At 32.5% G+C, this 23,080-nt stretch overlaps 2 protein-coding genes across 8 annotated transcripts in view; both read left to right on the top strand.

The window, feature by feature from the left end:
* LOC144840364 (PAN2-PAN3 deadenylation complex catalytic subunit PAN2-like) overlaps nt 1-5,473 on the top strand; it is a 40,608-nt gene extending 35,135 nt beyond the window's left edge. For all 3 annotated transcript variants that reach the window (XM_078696154.1, XM_078696155.1, XM_078696156.1), the window contains exons 18-26: nt 81-211; nt 565-658; nt 1,571-1,711; nt 2,101-2,251; nt 2,765-2,925; nt 3,511-3,654; nt 3,972-4,151; nt 4,275-4,368; nt 4,603-5,473. In XM_078696154.1, coding sequence (XP_078552280.1) covers nt 81-211; nt 565-658; nt 1,571-1,711; nt 2,101-2,251; nt 2,765-2,925; nt 3,511-3,654; nt 3,972-4,151; nt 4,275-4,368; nt 4,603-4,793 — 1,287 coding nt within the window. In that variant the 3' untranslated portion in view covers nt 4,794-5,473. The remainder of the gene's footprint in view (nt 1-80; nt 212-564; nt 659-1,570; nt 1,712-2,100; nt 2,252-2,764; nt 2,926-3,510; nt 3,655-3,971; nt 4,152-4,274; nt 4,369-4,602) is intronic.
* Nucleotides 5,474-6,579: 1,106 nt separating this feature from the next.
* Nucleotides 6,580-22,873, top strand: LOC144840367 (cyclic AMP-responsive element-binding protein 1-like). 5 transcript variants are annotated; one of them, XR_013611908.1, is made up of 10 exons: nt 6,644-6,714; nt 10,474-10,578; nt 11,161-11,313; nt 14,823-14,920; nt 15,804-15,919; nt 16,539-16,697; nt 18,518-18,671; nt 19,325-19,506; nt 20,161-20,829; nt 20,861-22,873. XR_013611908.1 is itself a non-coding variant. In XM_078696160.1 (9 exons), the coding sequence occupies exons 2-8, from the start codon at nt 10,510-10,512 to the stop codon at nt 19,473-19,475; spliced, it is 900 nt and encodes a 299-aa protein (XP_078552286.1). In that variant the 5' UTR covers nt 6,580-6,710; nt 10,474-10,509; the 3' UTR covers nt 19,476-19,506; nt 20,161-22,873. The 5 variants fall into 5 exon arrangements, 4 of the variants coding, with proteins under 4 accessions (XP_078552286.1, XP_078552288.1, XP_078552285.1 ...); XM_078696160.1 differs by having other exon boundaries at nt 6,580-6,710; nt 20,161-22,873; XM_078696162.1 differs by lacking the exon at nt 18,518-18,671 and adding an exon at nt 18,312-18,456 and having other exon boundaries at nt 20,161-22,873.
* Nucleotides 22,874-23,080: the final 207 nt, after the last annotated feature.

Raw genomic sequence — 23,080 nt, forward strand, 5'->3', positions numbered from 1 at the left:
TCACTCTCAAACACATACACACCCATGTGATACTGTGTATGTGTTTATATTTTCTATTTGTCATCATTTTCTTACTCCAGATTGCAAAACAAAATGGAGATGAGGTTGCGGATACGATAGTGCCAACAACCAAGATGTGTAGATACGGGAAAGCTTGCACAAGAAAAGATTGTAAGTTCAGGCATTCTGAAGATGAGGAATCAATTAATGTGTAAGTATATTTTAGATTTTTTTCTTAATAAACACAATATAGGGCAACATTGGGTCAAGTAGAGAACTTGTATATGGTCAATATCGGATGCTGTGTAGTCCTGGGTATGATGTTAAAACTGCATACATGCTTATTATTGGCCATTCTTATGAGGTCTATAATAATAAAAAAAGAATTATACTCGGATTTTAAATAGATTTTGTCTTGCTAGAAAAACATAGATATGAACATATTTTTCTATTGGGAGTTGTCTGTACATTTTTTAAAGCTGAGAATAGATCTAGAAACTTACAACCATGTAACATTCATTATTCAATGTTAAATATGCTATCCTATCTATTTGATTATTCTAGCATTAAGATCAATACCTCTTCATGGGTGCCATGTGGAATTAAGATGCGGTTATCAGAGGAAGGAACCTTAGAAATACATGACATCGATAAAGAGGTGAGAGAAAAACAGGAAATAATACTGTACATTCAATAAAACTACAGTCCATAAAAAATTAGAAAGCAAACATATAAGTAATACAAAAAAAAAAGATTAGAAGTGAACAAAAAGATTTAGAGAGTATACAAGATTACTTTTTAAATTTTTTTATTTCATACGCATCCAACAGCGAGCAAATTCGCCTATTAGAGGATGGATAAACTATTTTATAATGTGTCATGCTTATAAACTAAGTCTCATTTGCGGCTTAGGGAGTGGAGTTGAAAGAGTTGTTAGTTTATACAACCTTGGACCTTGGGATTGGAAGGCAAGCATGTTAACCTCCAAGCCTCAGCTCCACTTCTTTCATTTCTGTTCTGAAGATGAATATTAATCATGAACAAATTAATTCCTGTATCGATAATAACTAGCTTCCGTTTCGGCTATGTACAGAAAGTAGATGGTAATAGATACAAAGATTAATCTGAGTATGCGTATACGATCAGTATGCATCATTATCAGAATTGTTTTTGGTCGATTTACCGTTGGTCCTTCATGTATCGTACCGAAACGAAAGCAAATAATAATCTGGATTTATAAAGCGCCTAATGTGAAACTTCTAAGCGCTGTATATATTACCCCGGTCATTTTTGGATCAAACACATATGGAAACATACTCCCATAATACAGCCAGTAATCAGCGCAAAGTTGTGTATTGACCTTATACCAGGTACCCATTTGTAAGCCTGGGTGGAGTCTACTTGAGACATATTATACTTGAGTAACTTGTCAATTATAAACATTGTGCAGTAGATATGAATTCCATTATAATTATGGCAAACGTAAGTATTTTATTGCATTAATAGAATATTTCATTTAAATTTCAATTTGCTTTTCATATGCTATGTTTTATTCTATTTTTGGTTTTAGGAGGAGCTTTTCAAATCCAGTGATGATGGCTTTCAGAAGTACCTTCTACACACATCACTAGCACACATTCGTGATTTGAGATCTGGTGGAAACCTTGTGGCCCACATCAACGTGGGGAAGATGTACCATAAACGAAAAGAGGTACCGTACAAAACTGATATATCGAGAAGAGAATAAAAAAATGCAATAACACTTAAGTTGAACGAATATTCACGAAAATATATATTTTGAATATTCTTTTTATTACATTTTTGGAAATTAAGTACTGTATATCTGGAAAAATTATTTCATCATTAAAAAGTCATATCATCATGTCATTATTTGTCTGAGAGCACTTTATGATACTGTCAAAAAATGATGATGTTAATTCTGCTGGGCCAAGATGGGTGTGGACACCAGTGTACGCATCTAGCTCATGTGCACTTTAAAGAACCTAGTACATCTCCGGGTGTACTAGTGCACACACTGTCACAGCCACTGATCATAACTGAAGAGGTCATAAATAAAAAACATTTTTGATATACTTTTAGGGAGTTACGCATACAAACTGGTATGTGTTTAACGATTTTGCTATTACACCAATTGAGCGATATGAAGCCAGGCAGTTCAATCTGGACTGGAAGATGCCGTGTGTTCTGTATTTTACTCGGACAGATTTATCTGATCAGTACGACACCACTGGTAAGAAAGACTGTTCATTACCCCGAAATAGTTTCCAATTATTGCTAAAAAGTCTGCCAACCTTACAAAAATGTTGAGTAATTTTATAAATAAGTATATTTGGTTGAATAGTTTGGTAGTAAGCTTTGTCTACAGTATCAAACTTTATGTGACAAAAAAATATGATGTGCCATATATGGACATGATGATGCCATATTACTACCATATTTGGGCACATCACACTTTTTGACTAGTTTGATAGTGTAGAAAGAGCTTAAGATGTTCCTGTAGAAATATGAACACTCTGAGGTGGATCAAGTCACGACATTGGTTCAGCACTTCATTTTTAGGTCATCAGTCCCCACTATTTCAAAATAGACGATCCAACACTGAGAAATATATAATTTAGGCATCCTTACAAACAAGATAGATATACTGTTATTTCTTTTCATTTATTTGCAAAAATTTTAAAACAGAGCTTTATTTTTTATATGGTTTTTTTAAATATTTATACATTGTTTTTTTATTCTTAAGTGCAAAATCCTATTGATGAAAGCGTACTACTACCCAAGGCTTCACTGGCTCAAGGCTCTGAGAACCAGCATAGGACATTCACACCATTACAGCCTAATGAACTTGCATTTGAGGAGGGCTTCCCTGTCGCCATTGATGCTGAGTTTGTATCGCTAAACCAGGTAATAATAAGAAAATAATCAAAAAAGGGATTTCACAAGTGATCGCCTGTCCTCCGCTGCAAGCGCAATTTCTCTTGATTGTTTTTAATATACATTTAAAAACATTCTGATAGTTCATAAATTAACCATCCAGGCCCTACTATTAGACTCCTTTTTTTTAAATGCATTGCACACACAATGCATATTTGATACTTGCCTGGCATACCCATTGTTAACTATAGGAAATAATTCCTACCTGGAATATGTACAGTACTATAGTTTAGTTTATGATTATATTTTTGTTCTGTACAGTAGTAGGCCAGACTATATTACGTTACACAGAATATTTACTACTTAAATTGTTAAACAAAAATAATTTATAATCGATCATTATTTCTAAAGAAAAGATATAATTAAAACTGTTACGTCAACATTGAGTGGCGTTTTTTGTAAAAAATATTTCTTGTTTAATAGTGCCCTTTACGGTTTGGCCATGCTTTTGTAAAGTCTCCCTATATTTCATTTTCAAAATTGGGATTACTGTGGTCTAAAATATTGACACCAAAGACAGTAATGTGAATAAAGATTTTTTATATTTTTTTTAAGGAAGAGGCTGAGATACGTAGTGACGGTACAAGAACCACTGTTAAGCCAAGCCAAATGTCTGTTGCTAGGACAACATGTATACGAGGCACTGGACCGATGCAAGGAATACCGTTCATTGATGATTACATCTCAACTCAGGAACAGGTAGAAACTTGATCACAATGTTGTATACTAAACCTATGCTAGTCAGGATAACTTTGACCCCTTTAGGACCAGCTCTCAGATGTCAGAATAAATGTAGAGAATGTGAAAGTTTTCAAAAAGATAATTCCAATTTTCTTGTTTTGCAAAATAGAACCTCTTCTTTAGGACACATCTATTAAGGGGACACTTTGCCATGTAACAAATAATTGGAAATATATGTTTTAACGCCATGGCCAACCCCTATTGAAGGAAACTTTTGGGTCCTGAAGTTAATAGAGGTTCTACTGTATACTAAATGTTAAATCTTTGTTCACTAGGTTGTTGATTACTTAACTAAATTTTCCGGGATCAAGCCAGGTGATCTGGATGTCATGATTTCATCAAAACATATCACAACTTTAAAAACAACGTACTTGAAACTGAAGTATCTTGTCAATAGAGGAGTCATATTCATTGGTCATGGACTAAAGAAAGATTTCAGAGTCATCAACCTGCAGGTAAGAGTGTTTCTTAAGCTCTGTCTTACACTATCAAACTAGTTTGACAAGAAAGTATGATGTAACTAAGCTAAAATTGAAGGACTGTGATCAATTCATTATTTGAAAATATTGTTTTTTCAGGTACCATCAAACCAAATAATGGACACAGCCATATTATTTAGCCTGCCTAAGCAACGTCTCGCTTCACTCAAATTTCTTGCCTGGTATTTTTTAAGTAAGTCAACTGACAACTAATTTCATTTCAATTCGTAGTCCTTCTACGTATATTTGAAATTCTAGACACACACATCATAATTGGGATGTTTACACGCAGAGCATAAAGCTGCCGTATGATTGGTGTATGATAGACTTTTGCATGTGAACTAGGCAGTGGCATTGCAATGCTTTTGTTATGTAATTTATGTTTATTATTTCACCCAATACAAATATATTCAACTTTTTCTTCCAGAGCTGAACATCCAGTCAGAAACTCATGACAGTATAGAGGATGCACGTACCGCGTTGATGCTCTACGAGAAATACCTTGAACTCAGCGACAACGGAAACGACAAAGCATTATGGAAATCAACTCTCAAAGAACTTTATGAACAGGGTCGAAAATTGAACTGGAAAATACCCGAAACAGAACCTAACCTATAATTAGTTTTAGTCCGTGAAAGAATTATTTATGGTGTATATCCATTATGCGTACAGTTTAGTCCCGAAAACCATCTTGGGCTGGCCCACAAAGAAAGTCTGATTTCTTATTAAAATGTATTGTGAAGAATTTGGAGAGTTTATGAGCAATTGTACTTACTGTGAGCTAATTGCATGCACGGAGCATCACATGACTGTGCATCTATTGAATCTAATGGTCATTCTGTGAATACTCATAATTTGTCTTAGTTTCGTGGGCTGAATGACTTACGCATAGTCGTGTGGCTATTCCTTATTGCTTTAAACAAAAGCTCTGTTTTGTCAGCATTTTCAATCCATAGTGTAACACCCTTTTAGTAAAAGATTCTAAATTTTAATACAACTGAAGGTGTGGTTGGTGAGTTTTGGAACAATATAGACTGAACATTTAATTGACAGTGTTAACACAGCTGGTAGCATAATACAGTGGTGTATATTTTGACTGCATTCACCTTTGTGTGGGGCAGCATTGAGCAAGAAAATGTTTATGTGCAGTTAACAGAATCCAGTTAACAGTGACATTTCCTCCAAGATGCTCTCACAAACTTTAACGTTTGGTGCTTCAGGAGTGACAACAAAGTTTTACATTTTTTAACTTGAAATTAAATCAGCCTTTTTTGCTAAATTTATATTAAATACAGTGTATTAACTATAAACTTGTTATACGTCTTATTTGTTTGAATTTGTCTGATAATGAATATCGAATGCAGATTGAATGTGTTTGTTGTCAGTGAACAGCCTGAAGGTGACAGTAGTATCCAAATCTTGCCAAATGTCAAGGCTATAACCCACAACATCTATATATTTCACCACTAACTACATTTATCAACCATATATTACAACAACGTTATGTTCATTTGTTGTGCACTGCAAGCAAGTGCAACTAAATTTACTACAATGGCAAAAAAGGGGTTGTACGGTTTTTTTGTAAGAAAATCATAATGCAGGTATATGGCAGGTAGGCACCTAGTGCCCTAGTTTTCCATTAATTATTAAATCATAATCTACAAATGTTTTTGTTTTGCAGCATTATGTGATATATTTTGTTGTTTTTTTAACTCAGTGAAATAAGGAAATGAAATGGATTATACAAATGAAGATTAAAATAGGCCTACATTTAATGTTTAAAAAATAAATTTAATTTGAAAACATATTACTGGATTATTAATTCCATCTCAAATTAATATGAATTTGTTTTACTTAGCTGAGTATTCGTCAATTTATGCATAGAGATTATTTAGTTTTAGATTACAATATCTGTATTCATTATTTATGGAATAAGACAATTTATTCTGTCTTAATCTATTTTTCTTATTTTATTTCCTATCAATAATTATATAATAATTTAGAGGGCGTATTTCAGGATTACGTAGCTCGGCGATTTACTCTCTACACTAGACATTGTGCACTACCTAAATAGATCTGAAAAGTACCTAATTCCTTGATTTTAGCATTGGATATTGCATCCTTACCCAAGTAATTAAAGTTTTATAAAAAGACAATAAATCTAATTTCATAATTATCAGAATTAATTAACAATTATTGGTGGTGTAAATTCAAATAATTTACGATTGAAAATCATAGGTAATATGACGTAGTTCCGGTTAATAATTTTTTTATATTGATTAACCAATGGTTGTTGATTTAAATGACGTCACCATTTCAATTTGTACCATGTGACGTTGGCAAACCAAGCAAACTTTGCCCTTTCCATCAACTCTGCCGCGTCGGCGGAAGAATTTCAGCAAGAAAGATGATCGCGATGAGGTCGTTGTTGTTTGTAAGCTGTGACGATTTTCGTGTACTTTGACGTTGTGCTACGTAGTAAAGAAGGTGGCCACTCCGATCGCTGAACAGCTGTGACGAGAAAATACGTAACTGGTAAGTTGTTCATCAGCGCATCAAAACATAAATTCGTGATTCTTGTTGTCGTTGAGCCCAGCATGACACATGGGTACACATTGGAGTAGTAAATTCCCGAAGGATTTGTTTATTTATAAGTAATACTGCACCCCTGTACTCATGTTAAGTTAGTGTGTGCGTATTCGCCATTTGTGTCCCTTCCGCTTTTTCCAGTTTGACCTAAAAAACAGGGAGACGACACGACTGCAGATTTCTTCACACACAGACAGTCTATCCGCTCGCACACACACCACACACACTCTGGGCTGAATGGACTGTGGGCTTAAACCAAAACCGTCCTTATTTGTCAAGGTTCGGACTAGGCTATATACTAAGATGGGAGGCCTAACTGTTAATGTTAGTCTGCTCTAGATCTAGTAGCCTAGACGAGGCATGTTTATTTTTAATACACTTTTAAATTTAAAAAAAAATCCACCAACTCTGCTGTCCTGTCTCCTGTCTGCACTGTACATAAAAGAGAAAGACCACCTCACATAATCCTTTTTTCCCTATTAAATAGAGCCTAACAACAATTAATTCTTTTGTCGGGGTGCTGCGGTCACTAGTCGTGAGAATGAATGTTAGGTAGGCAGATGTGAGAAGAGGTGCAGAGAAATCGCAGAGAGGTGTTATAAAATAAATTTACATAGGCTAGGCTAGTTAGTAGGCCTACATCTAGGGCCCTATGCACAATTTCAACAATTCCCATGCAATATTTTTCAATGTTTATAAACATGCGTAATAAATTTAAAAGAATAATCAAAATAAAATAAAAAATAAATGTTTTTATTAAATTTCCTACCTCAACTACTCGTAATCCTTTTCTTTAATGGCCATTCACACTGCGACTACCTCACTTTTCGTGTGCAGGTTTTTTTTTATAGAAATTATAGAGGCTCAGTGCTCCATGGGATCAGGTACATTGATTGGGATACAATTACTTCCAAACAACAAATTTCTGTTGCTGAGTTGTACAGTAAAGTTGTTGGCAAATTGCACAAAGGTATCAACATTAACGAAACAGTAATGAGAAAGATAATCATCATGTCGAAAGATAAAATAAAAGTCTTTCAGTCTATACAAAGCTTGTTTTGTGTGTATTAATAATATTAAGTTTTTAATTGTTTAATGTATTGTTTGTACATCTTTCTGTATGCTACAGTACCTACCAGTAATGCATCGCTTAAACACATGAAAAACCAGGATTCAAACACAGGTCCTCTGTTTGAAAAGACTGCTTACTGCCAGTACAGTATGCCACATTTGTAGTGTTCTTTCTGTAAATATCAATTATCAGTAAAATTAATGATGATGCAACTAATATTATTATTAAGAATAATAGTATATTGATTAATTTCAGAATTATCTTGTTAAACAAAAAATGTATATATTTTGAATCGCATGTATATAAATGGAAAATATTTTATCAAGAATCAAGATTAAAATTCTGTTTTTTAATGTAATCCGGTAATAATTAATTAACAATTGTCAAGATTTATAAAATTGTGTTGTATGTTTTCTGATCATACTGGCGCCATTTCTTTATTGGTTGACCAGCAGCGTTTCTAATCATTTTACCAAAGTCATACAGTGCCCTTTGACCTTTTGTCTGAGTTAGAAAGTAGTATGTACTGATTCCTTGGGGACTGAAGTTGTAATATGTAAATTGGTTTCTAATTGGTCTCTATAGGCATGTGAGTTGAAATATACTGTAGAAAACTAATACCCTTGGTAGAGTGATGATTACTAGCTCTCAAATCCAAAGAAAACAACAGAATATGCTTGTTATTAATTGTCAGTTTTTGTGTATTGAATATATAAGAATTTGACATTTTATCTTCAACTTCAAGTGTAACTAACACTACTGTAGACAAAGCAATAGTTGTACATATTCAGTAAAATATAGACTTGTTATACTCTACAGTATGTTTGGGTCTTATTTGACTGTTAGGACCTATGTATAGTACAGTAGACTCATCATTACTGGAAGAGAATGAATTTAGAGTGTTCTACTAGTCATACAGTAGTATTTTTATTTGTCCATTTAAAAATCAATAGAAATTTGTTTTGAAAACTGGCATATCATCAGTAAGTCTACAGTATGCTGTGGGCTTTTTCAACATTTGATTGGTTTTGGGATTTGATTTTCAAAACAAACAAAGAAAAAAGATAGTGTTAATACAATCAAACACAAGTGACATTGCAGTTTTTTTCTGAAATATTTATCATTGCAATTGAATGAAGAAAGTCAGTACAGTGTTTAACCAGTGTATCATGTACTGTTAACCATTATTCTATACCCATTACCCGGCACACAGAGATGAAATAAATCTGAAGAAACATTAATGTGTTTTGTTGACTGTTTAGTGAATGAACACATCCAGTTATTACACTCTGATCATTTAAATTTATGTCTGTATTAAAAAGGATTTCTAGACAATGAATGCTAATCTTGTATAAATTACTGTAATAGAGGGTGCACTATCATTATGATGATAGATGCTGTACCAGATGTTTTCTAATGATGCGATGGTCATGGACCTGTAATTTTACAGTTTTTAAAAATGATTGAAGAAGTAATTTATTAATTTAACAGCATATTTTTTTTTGCAATAAAAGTTACAGTTAGTTACTGCCAGTAGCCAGTGGAAAATTGGTTTATAACTGCGCGTAGTTCGGTAATAGAAAATTGAATTGAAAATGAAATTGAGAAAGGGAAATGCATACCATACCAATATTTCATTAAACAATGACTATTCAACTATAGAACACAGAAATAAATTCATAGAAGGATACAGTACATTGATTTTGACTTCTCGGAAAGAATTTGAATTAAATAGCTTCCTGACCGATGAAGCGTGACTGTCGTTTAAGACAGACTTAACACAGTGTGACATGCTATATAACCATACATGTCAAATCACATACATCATCATCCAAACTCATGCTTTTTTACCCTACCTCTCACTCCATGCTCCTTTAAATCTTGTGCTTTTTCACAAATCTCAATTTTCGTTTTATCATGCCTTTAAAATCACTGATCCTATTTACATAAAAATCAGTTTTTGGGATTTTCAGGATAGATACGTTTTGACCTACTCGACCGTGATATTTTGTAATACTGTAGTTTAGGCTGAAAAATATTGATTTTGAAGGCGGAGTCATAATTGGGAAATTTCCACTGGTTTAACTAAAATTGAGTATCAGTTAAGTTTGCTTGTTTGTACAGTACATGGTATGAGTTTCAACTCTGGGTAAATACCCAGTGTTTGGTTAACATTAACTGTGCTCCTGTTTTCATGATTTTAGCATAAATTACATCATTGTTCTTGGGGTAGAAAATTTGAAAATCAATGTAAAACATAGTAAAAATCGGCACAGATTCAGGGATCTCCTCAACCATAAATCTAATGGTACAGTACTATAGGTCTACTCGGATTTCATACAGTACATCTGGCTCGTGTGCGATTATTTATAAAACCCAGTCCATCTTTTGTCAGTTAGCGAGTTACCCGGTTTTTTTATCCATCTCAGCCCTGTCGTTATAGACAGATAAGTGCCTTTGATGCCAATGCCAGCTCAACACAAAGGGACCCTTAGGTAAAAGTGCTTTCCCAATGGACCTGGATAGGCCACCCTCATTTAAACATAACAAAATACAAATCCATTTTAAAAACAGATCGAAACATAATTTAAAATTTGTAAATTAAGTTTTTTTTTCTGCTTGGTATTTTTTAAACAGGCACTGTAGCTTATTCTCAAAATCTTAATTGTAAATATGGAAGCAAAATCCGAAGCAGAAACGGTTCCAAGGTCCCAAGAAACGGATGCCACTGCTACATTACAGGTTTGTAAACAAACCAATCATATCCATTTATAATTTCTAAAACCAGCCAGTTATGAAATTGATACCCAAATTATTTAGTGTGTAATGCACGAACATTTACAATTGATTTGAGACTACAGGAAAATTATATCTTGATAATTATTTTCTAACATTCTGAAAAGGGTTTTTCCCCTAAATATAATTTAAAATCCCAAAATTAATTTGTTGTTATAACTCTTTCCTTTTGGATTTAGAAATAATTGTATTGATATTATTTTAACAAGGTCTCGGTTTTAAGTTTTAGAATTGTTAATATTTTAAGCAGTACTGTAGGCTAGTCAAATTAGAACGTTGTCGTTTTTATTTAGCCTGTATACTCAAACATGTTGATAACTTCTGCAATGTGTTATAGTAATGTAGCTCTTGTGGGAGATTATGAATAATGTATTGTGGTTTATTCTGTATCATAGAACCCCTCTTTTATTTAACAAGGATAGTGAAAGTTAAGAACATTCTCAAACTATGATATGCTACAGTTACTGTACCATTTATTTCACCATAATTATTCAATGATTAATTTTAATCGATCTCTTATATAATTAGGGTATAACGACCGTGAGCCAACCTGTACCAGTGTCCGTGGTAATGTCGGCTATGCATAATGCTCCTGTTCAGGTTCAATCTGTACAACAACAACAACAGGGTAACCAGCCCTCTGTAATCCAAGCAACTCCACTTCCAACAGTTCAAGTACAGGTAACTAAAGAACTGTGTTGACATTATTTGACTGCGGCATTAACATTCAATGAATATTATAGCATTAGTAGATTATTAGTTTAATATTTTAAATTCAATACTCTAGGAATTTCTATAATGTAAAAATCTTCTTGCATCTTCTACCATATAGACCATCTAAATTATGTCACTTAACTTACATTTTATTGTTTTTCTTCTGTATCACACAACTTTGCCATTACATTGTATTCTCTCATCTACAGGACTAGCCTTTACACTGTAGCCTCCTCTCTGCCAATGCCATCATATTTCTCCTCTAACAATAACCTTCACTTACGCCTCCGATGGCATTTTATCTCAAATTATATTTTCTCTCTGCCACAGCCTTCACTTCTCTCTCCATGACATCTTTTTTGACACTATCCATTACTTCTCTCACATGACATTCTCTTCTCTTCTACCATTTATTTCGCACCTATAACAAATCTTCTCTGCCACACCTTCACTTCTATCCCACCACATTCTCTTCTCTGAAAGTGAAACTAGCCTTCTTTCCCATGATATATTTTCTTCTTCCACCATTCATTTCTTGCCCATGACATTACTGTATATTCTATTCCACCTTCTCTCCTACGGCATTCTCTCTTCTGATTCTCATTCTCTTCTTCTTTGCCATGACATTCTTTTCTCTTACTTCTTGTTTAATTCTTTATTAATAATAAAATTAAAAAAACAAACAATTCTTGTAGATTCATACATATGAAAACAAATTAAACTGTTATTAAATCCAGTATGTGTACTGTTATTTAATGTCTAGACACTATTTATGATCTTTTAAAACCTCAATAAATTATCCAGATTCTCTAATTATAGCTTCAAAAAAATCAATATGTGTTTGTTCTGTTTTCACCGAATCTATCTAAAAATATAAATTATTTATGGAATCAAAAATTATAGGAATATATGATTATTGTATAAATTAACTATCAATATTATTTTTTTAATTAACTAATGCAAATTATAAATAATTTATTACTTTCACCTACCTGTAAGTGGTACATTTTAGTTATTATATTAATTTGTAAATTGTAATATTAAAAAGGGCAATGTGTATTACTTTGTCTATGAATGGGGAATGCACCCACTGGAATAAAACAAATGTTTGAAGAAAAAAATCTTTCTATTTATTTTTTAACATTTTGTATTTCAACAAAAAATTCAGCATAGAAAGGCAATTACACAATAATGATATACCTATAATAAAAAGTGACATGAATGAACTATATAAACAATTTATAATAATGAGATCCATAGTAATCAAAGCATTTATAATATTATATTGCGGATCACCCATCCGCATAGAAAATATCTATATATTATAGCCTGCACAATATTGTATAATAATTAGCTATTTCAACTGGCTGGCTTCTTCTCTAGCGATCATACAGTTAGTGTTACATGGGCATAGTAGAGTTGCTTCATTTAATTGTACTATATTTTAGATACAGTATTTCAATATTATTTTATTAAATCTTGATAAAATAATCTTGTGCTAAATATAATATATTCAAAGTAGCCATGTCATAGACTTACCAAATGCCTGAATATCACTTATTATGGATTTTTCTTGCTTGTTGATGTCTGGAAACAACTATTTCTGCAAAATTGTCTAACATTTTTTTTCTCAGCATGATTTGATTCATATTTTATAATTTATTTTATTTAAATTTATAATTGCAATCTTTTGAAAATATAATATCCTACAGTACAGTAGTACTACGTCCTAGCACCCAAACATTATTAACCTCTTACTTATGGTTTTTTCCTGTCCTGTGTCAAAATACTTGGTATGTCTTCAAAATTGTCAATCAACATTTTTTTCACATGAATTGGTGTGAAAATAGTTTAAATATTAAATTTTTTCAGGAAGGAAACACTGTACTACACAGAAGTATTATCTGTTGAAATTATGACTATTGTTTGAACACTGTACTGTTCAACACACATTTCTGAACTAAACAATGTCTACAACAGTACAGTCATTGTTCAAGCTTTGTTTAGCATGAATGTAATTATACTGGTACAGTCAACTCCTCAAAACATCCCTGGGCTACTATTCGGGTTAGCCCAAATATGTTGTCTACGCTAACGCTAAGATCAAATTTGCTTTTACGGTCAGTGAATTTTTTCCCCAAAATTGTAAATTCTTTAGCAATTTTTAAAAACCATGAAAATGGCTAAATTTTTCGGTAGATACAACAAATGGATATCAAATAAATGTGTAGGTTGCTGTCTTGTATTGTTTTTATCTTTTATTCACCGACTTGACGTGATACCAGTCGCCACGGCCAAGTCATGTGTCGTCAGGCCTCTTTCATCACAAACAATATGAAATAATAGATTTGTTTGTGTTTTATTTTCTTCTCACATGTTGAATGTTTTGCAAAATCTAAATATTTATGTACAGTATAAACCTGGGATAATAAGGTATCACTTGTATTGAAAATAATGTTATGGCTGCAAGTCCAGTTATTTAATTATCTTTTTATAGCATATTATAAAAAAAAAATTTTTAAATCTAAATCTATAAATTTACATATAAACCTGGGATGTTTAGAACTGAAAAGTGACAATGTTCAACTCTAGAGTTACTGTGCCATATGAGTCACAACCTATTGCATCCAGTCATTTCCTGAACAAGTTATTTTTATAGGCCTAGTTTTGCCACAACTCTCAACATTCATTGTCATCAAATATTTAAGTACTATTTAAACTTCATATGCCAAATTAAAGTTAATTAATCAGTAGCTTGTTAATGAACTTAATTTTTATAAGGAAGCATTATCTTGTAATCCAATTGACGTAACTACTTTATTGTATTGTTTTCAGTGAGTTAAGTTAATTGATTCTTCTGGTTTTATTTCTAGAATTTCATTAATATTGATATACATTTTTTTTACTGCAACTCAAAATGGTACCATAATTCCTACAGTAGACACAATTTTAAACATCTTTCTTGGGCAACCAAAACGTTATGTAAAGCAATTAAGTAAAATCTAAAATATTTTGCATTGGAAGTATAGTCCAGTTTCGATCAGATCCAAAAATTAAAATAACAGTATTTAGTTGGATTCTGGTCATTTGATTGCTTGATCATTTGAATGCAATCATATCTATCACTGGGCCTATTCATTAGCTATTCATAATAATATTCAATTCAATATTCTTTTATCATCCCACACGGGGCAATTCAAATAAAAAGGTCTGGATTAAAATAATCTTACAAAATATACAAAAATAACAATACACAGTACAATATAACAAGAGCCACTGGCAAAAACGAATTTCTTTTCCGGTTTGTTCTACATGCCGGGCATCGAAAGCGACGCCCATGAGGCAAGAGCTCAAAATCACTGAACAAGGCATGGTTAACATTTTTTAGAATAGCTCTACTATTTCTAGAGTTTTATATAGAATTAAACATGTTAAATATTAGTTTAAATTATAGTATTTTCCTTAATTCTTAATAGGTTACACAAGTTGAAGAAGAAGGTGGTCTACCCGTAATACAATCAGAGGTAGAAAGGCGAAAACGACAAGAGATTTTGTCTCGTAGACCGTCATACAGGTAGAATATTTTTAAGCTAAAATAATGAATTGATTTAAAGTTTCCCAAATTTTTTTTTTTGAAAATTTAAAAACAAAATTATTTTTTTTACCTTGAAGGGTGGGTACGTAGAAATCAGTTTTGTGAATACACACACCTCTTGTCTACACAGCTGGCCCCACACCCGTACAAAAGCCCAATCCTTTGTTTGAATCATGGAACCGCCCCCTATTGTTATTCCATACATAAAGAGAATTTGGTACATGATTTCTACCACTTGACTTCACTCTACTTGTTGGATACAGTGTGTGTGCAGGTTACACAGTCATGGGTTTATGGTAATTATGTGTTGCTAGCAAAAGTAACTAACTTTAAGGCATATGTATAATAATGAATGTTTATCAAATGTGATGGTACAAATAATTTTATGAGCTGAAAATACAACCTTTTAGCTTTCACGAAATATAATTGTTTGTACCAAAGCATGAATATAAAAACATTCATTATTTGTTTTATATAAAAACATCTAAATAGATCAAATAGTCATTTGAATCAGGTTGAATAAAGGTACAGTACAATTAATTTGTTATTTTGTAACATATTTAGAATTTCAAAACATTTTTATAAAATCCAAAGGCAAATGAAAAAAAATGACAATTCTATGGGTATCAGTGGCTAGATCTCAATGGAAATTCAAAATAAAATAAGCTAAATCAAAACGATAACGTCAAACAGCTAGACAAATTTGCATAGCTTTTGCCAACACTATCCCTTCATCATTGGATTTTTATAATATATTAAATGTTATGTTGGGTTTATAAAAAAAACAATTATGTCAAATTCTGAGGCCTAGATTGTTAAATAATATTGAAATATAATTACTTATTATGAAATGTGTTTGCAGGAAAATTCTGAACGATTTGTCATCAGACGCACCAGGTGTTGCAAAGATAGAAGAGGAACCTGAAGACACAGAGGGAACCACACTGACAGCAGCATCACTACAAAACTTCACAGCTGGTAAGAATGAAACGCAACTTATATGCCCAATTGAGCTCTGTCTACACTATCAAACTAGTTTGACAAAAAAAGTGTGATATACCCAAATATTGAAAATGGTATGACATCATCGGTCCATATATAGGCACATCACATTTTTTGGTGTGAAAACGATAAATAAACATATATATTTTTCTTGCATAAAACAACATAAATTAGAAAAGTTTTCATATTAGAACTATAGAATAAACATGCTATCTTTCATGCAAATAATATTTTCAAACGTCCAATCAAATGATGTCAAGATTAGTAAATATTATTATGACAATTTTATTGGTCTTATTATGGATTTTCAAAAATATCTTTATCAAAGACAGCATAAATGGTTACCCATAGTTCCAGAATGAACACTTTTCTAATTTCTTTCTGTATTGATATTCTTGTTTTGTACCGTTTATTTGCCGACTAACACAAACATTTTTTTTTTATTTAAAAATAAATTAGTGAAAAGTTTGGAAGATTTCCATCATTTTATTTATTTACCTTAAATTCTTTTCCTTTTTAAAATGTATAAATTGGTTACAATGACGCTCTGTTTAAAAAATTTAAATAAATATTTTTGACATGTTCTATTTTGTAGGGTCTGGTGTCACGACAATACAGATAGCCAACCACCCGGACAACATGCAGGGCCTACAGACATTAACTATGACAAATGCAAATGGAACCCCCGCTGGGACAATAGTACAGTCCATACAAACTCAAGATGGACAACAGTTTTTTGTACCTACAGCTACAGGTATTTTGTTTGCCTACTTTGCAGTTAAATTGCTTATTATGTTTAAGGAATGATTACGTATGGCCTATTTCTACAGACACAATTAATTATCACATATATTTGTCGGTGTTGCTATTAACAGTCTGTTGAGGAATCTGTGTTACTGTGCTTCACTGAAACTGAAAATGAGGTCATTGGTCTGGATTTGAATGTCAGTACATGTTCAATGCTAATTACATAAATTATAGCAATAATATATATAAACTAAAGCTCTGTCTACATTATCAAACTTTATGTGACAAAAAAATGTGATGTGCCCATATATGGACATGATGATGTCATATCACTACCATATTTAAGCTTATCACTACCATATTTGGGCACATCAAACTTGTTTGTCAAACTATAGTTTGAGCTTTACTCAACAATTATATAACAGCATTCACTACATTATAAACATTTACAGACATTACAAAAAAAAAATGCCTAGTGATATATACTGAATGTTAATTATATTGTTAAAATTAGGTGACTTTTTAACACCCCAGTGTGTGGTACAGTGGAACAGCACTAGTCCCTCAATTGCACGCACATGCACCAGAGATCAAATTAATACGCCACCATCTTTCAGTATATAAATTCACAAAGCGGGATTTCCGAAAAGACACTTTTACATATAAACATTTACATGCATTAGAAGACATTCTAAACCATCTGGTGATATACAGAAAATTAATAAATTTGAAACGATAAAGAAGAGGAAATCTGTGAAGATGAGAAAATGCCGTCCCAACCTAGATTGAAACTCTGAACCTTCTGCTTGATATAATGCAGATGTCCTAACCATTATATATTACCCTTGAATGTTGTATAGTAGGTACATGTGATGTTCCTTCATCCTGTGTCACCTGTTCATCTTGAATATTAATCTTGGGTCATGTGCTAAGCCTCAAAAGTCTGAACTAGGCCTAAGTATTTACAGTTAAATAAACAGCTTAGCTTTTGATAGTTGTAGTTAGGGGACAGCAGGTTCAATATTGTATTTTTAAATACAATATTAAATCATTAAAATGCGCAAGCACACACTGTTTCTTTATGCTAAATGAATTTCGATCCTTAAATTATGCATTGCTTGTGTTGCCTTGAGTAGTACTAGTATGATTGATATACTATTATGGTAAATATGACCTTAAAAGTTTAACCGGTTTAATAGTAAATATCCTCTATCTCGATTCATATATAAAATCATAGTTATGATAAAAGTTTAGTTTAAGTGTAGTTTAGTGTAAAATGTTTTAATATGAATGATGGTTCTTTTATTTTGTTGGGCAAATTTGCTTACTTAATAATCTAGGGTATTGAAGAAGAGGTGCTCATCTTAAGCTCTGTCTACACTATCAAACTATTTTGACAAACAAAGTGATGTCCCCAAATACGGTAGTGATATGCCCAAATGGTAGTGATATGACATCATGTCCATATATGGCCACATCACATTTATATATCACATACATTTGATGTGTAGACACAGCTTTAATACTCTTTCATCAAAGATCATTGATCTACTTTCATTGTAGAGATGTCATTAGTCTGTTCCAGATTTAACAGATATCAATTTCACCCCTATTCAATTAGGAGACGTCCAAACCTACCAGATCAGACCTGCAACCAGCTTACCCCAAGGTGTTGTAATGGCAACCCAAGGCGGCCTAAATAACTCTCAGCAGACTCTGGTGGAGGAGGCCGGCAGGAAACGAGAGCTGAGGCTTTTCAAAAACAGGTACATAAAACTATGTCTATCGCTTTGAATAATTGAAACTCTTTTCTGTGTTCGTTTCTAGGGGATGTGCAAGCTTACCAAATACGGCCAGCCACTGCTTCTAGCCTGCCTGCGGGAGTAGTAACATGTGTGGCTGGCCAGGGGTCCCTACCAACCCCCCAGCATATTATTGAGGCTGCTTCTAGGAAGAGACAACAAAGGCTTCTCAATAACAGGTACAGAAAGTGCCAGGACCTCATCAAAGTTATTCTACTGCAGAGACTGCAGTAATTTGCTTAGTTTGGTAATCTATGCAGTAACGTGCATGTATTGTTACTGCAGTAACGTACAGTAGAATAAATTTGGCATGGTCCCTCAATGTGTTTAAATTGTAGAGCTAGTTTCAGAATTGTGATTTATACTATTAAGGTGACTTTTTCCCTTAAAATAAATATGGGCAATATATTTTATAATACTACGACACGACACCTATTCACTGGTTATCCATATTACTTTGTTGGGTCCTGAAGGTGTAGGGGTTCTACTGTACCTACCTAGCTACAAGCTTATCTGCTTTGTGGTGTTAGCATCAGGGCATTACAGTTCCAGGTTGATATGTTGTTGTTAGTTTCTTGAGTTGCCTTTCCTATAATCTGCACAAGCTGTTACATAAAATGTGGATTCAGGGAACAGTTTTCTGTATCCCTAAAAAGGATCACTATTAGTAGTATATGTGGTGATTTGTTAGAAACACAACGAAAAAATATTCTTGGAAAACTTCACCTCTCAACAATATTGAAGGAGATTTTATTTAAAAAAAACATACGCGTATGTTTATTTTCCTTCATTATTTTGTTGTTAAATCTATTTCTGTATTTCTATCTTGCAGAGAGGCAGCAAGGGAGTGTAGGCGGAAAAAGAAAGAGTATATTAAATGTCTGGAAAGTCGTGTTGCCGTTCTTGAAAACCAAAATAAAACATTGATAGAGGAATTGAAATCATTAAAAGAACTTTACTGTCATAAAGCAGATGATGCATAAAATATTACATCAAATGAATGATTTATTAAAGGTTTGTACCACTATGTTCCAACTTCAATGGTTTCCCATTTCTCTCGGGAGCTCCCACTGTATTAGTGATATAAAACATTGTGCTATCACTATTTTAGTTTTAATTATATCCTTATTTTAATTTATTCGTCTGAGCACTACAGTAAAAACTCTATTAAGAATCACCAAAAAAGTGTCTCCTTAATAGGGTGTCTCCTTAATAGGGTGTCACCTCAATAGGGTGTCACCTCATTAGTGGTCGACCATAGTTTTAAAACATATTTCACCTCATTATTTTCGCAGAAATTATGTCCTATAAATAGATTTTAGGGTTCTACTCTATTTTGATCTGTCTCTCAGAATGCAATTTATAATTTTTATAATGCATTTTATACTCTATATTTAAAATCCCCTTTTTTCTCCTTTACCATGCCACCTAGATTGTTTTAGATCTAATTTAGTAGGACAGGAGGCGCCTGAGTCCGGGATGACCGAGACACAACTGGTGCTGACCGGGGTTCAATTAGACCGATCCCTGGTTAGCGACGAAGGCGTATCCCCTTACTTCGGTTTGGGTTTTTTGGCATGGTTGGAATTCCCTTCGTATTAGTTTATGTACAGCGCTTAGAGGTTTCACAATATTATTATTAAAATAAAAACCTTTATGTTTTTATAGATTATTAGAATGCTGCTGGAGATGGCTGAGGTAACAACAGTACATAACCAGAAACAAATGTATATCAAATGCTTTACAGATGAAACGAAAATGAAAACAACTAAAGTATTAAGTGAGCAACTAAATGACCTAGCCAGCTTATTCTTGTTTTAAAGGGTTGCGGACGAGTTCACATTGTAAATTTCGCGTGAACACTTGGAATTATGTACAAAGCGCAAAGGAAAATTATACAGATTTCTTGTACAGAATATTTTTGTTGGTGGTATCGATGTAAAATACGATTTTGGACTGTAAGCTGCAGAGATTTTTTATTTGTCGTCAGGTGTAATAAGAATAAATGTTGAGGTTTTAATGAGGTTTTATTGTTGCCTAAGTTTGTGTGTGAATGTATTTGTTGCTCATACTGCCAGGCATCTTGCGTTAATTTCATATTACTATAAAATTATCATCATATACTCTATTATTACTTTCATAATACTGTATAGACATAAAATTATAGATGGTTTTTGTCTTTTTCCCCCATTATGTAGGACTTATTTTCTTTAATAAAGTAGATCGATCAATCAATTGAAAACTGAAAGCCTTCACAATATCTGTGTGTTACTATCCCAACTTAACTAAGGGTGTGTTTACACTTGCAGCGTATGCCTGGCATGGCTTATGTAAGTTGTAAGCTAATCCGAGATGGAGGAAGACCAAGATGTTTGTTTTATAATAATTACTGAGCAGGTTATTAATGTTAAGAGCAGCCCAGTGTCCCTATTTAATGTATGAACACTGTGTCATTTCGTAAACAAAATTTATAATTTAGGATAGTTAAATTAATCTCAACACTGTATTTTAGAATTTTTAATATTTTATTTATTTTCAACTAATGAAGTTTATGAGTTGAATGGGGAGAATATTTCAATGAGGTGGAGCCTTTCAGTAAATGAAATATTTTCTATAATCAATGTAAAAAGCATTAATTATTTAGTTTATTACACACCTACTGTTTTAAAGTAAATTTATATTCAGTCTGGTACTTCCATATTTAATCAATGTGAAAGACTAGGCCTGGAATCTAAGCCATTTAAAAAGGCAACACTCAGTTATAGACAGCACACTCTTTAGGTTGATTTTCAAATCCAGATCAGTCAGCAATACCTGAAAATTGGAAAAATGTATTGACTAACAAACTATACATTTATTCATCATTTACTTAATTAAATTTCACTTTCCCATTCAATAGAACTATACTGAATGGCCAGTGATATGTTATTAACCAATCAAATGTTATACTGTAATATGTAATTAAGCAATGTAAAGTATCTCAGTAATTTTCAATGTTTGTGTGCTGATTTAAAGTGCCCTTTCACTTTTATTTATATGAGATATTGTTTGTAATTTAAATGAAATTTGGAATCTTGGGTACCAGGGCCAAACTTTTAGTTTCAAAGTGATTACAAATTTGAATGTAGTTATTATTGGATAGTAACTAAACTGACAGTTCTTTAGTTTGAGTAAACATTTAGCGCTGGGTTTCAATTTATTATATCATGGAACTAATAGTTCCTTGATTATATCCTCCTGAAGGATACAATATTGTGTACTGTGCTTTCGTGTTTGAAGCTAAACAGTGAATCTTTCTGTATATGATGTAAATAATCTAGTCTATATTACTTGTTTGTCTTAGCGTTGACCAACCATTTTGCCTTCCAATCCAGGATATACTGTAACTGGATACAAGTGCTAACAGTAATATATACAGTAGAACCCCTATTAAGGGGACACCTTTTACCCCACATATTTTTCCCCTAATATATTGCTCGTTGTTTGTTTCATGGGAAGCTGTGGCCATATTTACCTTAAATATTTAGTATTTCACTTCACTCAATAAATATTTAAGTATTTCTCTTAAATTGTATTGAATTAGATTTTTATAATTTTAAGGGTAGGTGGTTCCCTTAGCTTAAGTGTGAATGGTGAATATGGCCACTGGTCCCTTAAAATGGTCTCAATGTTATATTCCCCTTCATTCATTTCATGTGGTCCTTTAATAGGAGGTGCCCTTTAATTTGATAGGGGTTCTACTGTAAAATAATCAAAACCACAATTAAAGCTGATTGATAGTTTGTTTGCACCCAACATTTAATTCTTAAGTGCATTTAAGTTTAATTTTATAAAGCATTTAAAGAAATTAAAATAAAGATATAAAATCTTGAATTTATCAATGTAAATATGAATTCAGCATTTGAGATGTAATAATTAATCTATACTTAAAAGTTAAGCTGTATGACTGAAGCAAAAGTATAACTCCTTTAAAACAAAGGGAAAAATAGAAGTTTAAGTGTCCTTAATATATGCGTACACACACTACACACAGCCAGTATATAAATGTGTTATGATGTAATACAGTTCACATTAGTGATGTTCAATGCTACTGTGTTATCAAACGAAATCACTCTGCAAAGAAAAAAATGGAATGTGTTATGAGTATGATTAACATCTGAACTAACTTGATTAGTGTAGAGTGACTAGATTAAACTAACAATACAATACATAACCAGAATATATGATTAACAAAATCTGAACATGTGGAATGAAGCTAAACTGGATTAGTGTAAAGTGACTAGATTAAACCAGGTGACAATGACCAACATTAATCTCAGTAACATTTATGCCGGTTAGCCAACATATCTGGAATCCATATTAAATGATCCAACTTCGTTGATCCTGCATTTTAGCTAATCTACTTTACTTTCGCTAAACCTTTGTTTAGCCATGTTGTGTATCAAGATATAGACCGTTTTTTATAATTAACAAGGCAGGGAGTACGTTTAAAAGTGTATCTATGTAATGTAAATGAGTAAGTTTTTAAAACATTAAGAAACAAACAATCACTATTCTATAAAATCATCAAAATGGAACATGAAGACGA

Source organism: Antedon bifida, chromosome 4 (assembly GCF_963402885.1).
Source record: "Antedon bifida chromosome 4, ecAntBifi1.1, whole genome shotgun sequence".
In the NCBI taxonomy this organism is placed as follows: domain Eukaryota; kingdom Metazoa; phylum Echinodermata; class Crinoidea; order Comatulida; family Antedonidae; genus Antedon; species Antedon bifida.

Bases quoted from the DNA above. Each gene is read 5' to 3' on its own strand.
- LOC144840367 (XM_078696160.1), top strand. From the start codon at position 10,510: ATGGAAGCAAAATCCGAAGCAGAAACGGTTCCAAGGTCCCAAGAAACG. The intron at 16,698-18,517 runs GTATTTTGTTTG...GTTCGTTTCTAG, and splicing joins TTTTGTACCTACAGCTACAG to GGGATGTGCAAGCTTACCAA. The intron at 18,672-19,324 runs GTACAGAAAGTG...TCTATCTTGCAG, and splicing joins CAAAGGCTTCTCAATAACAG to AGAGGCAGCAAGGGAGTGTA.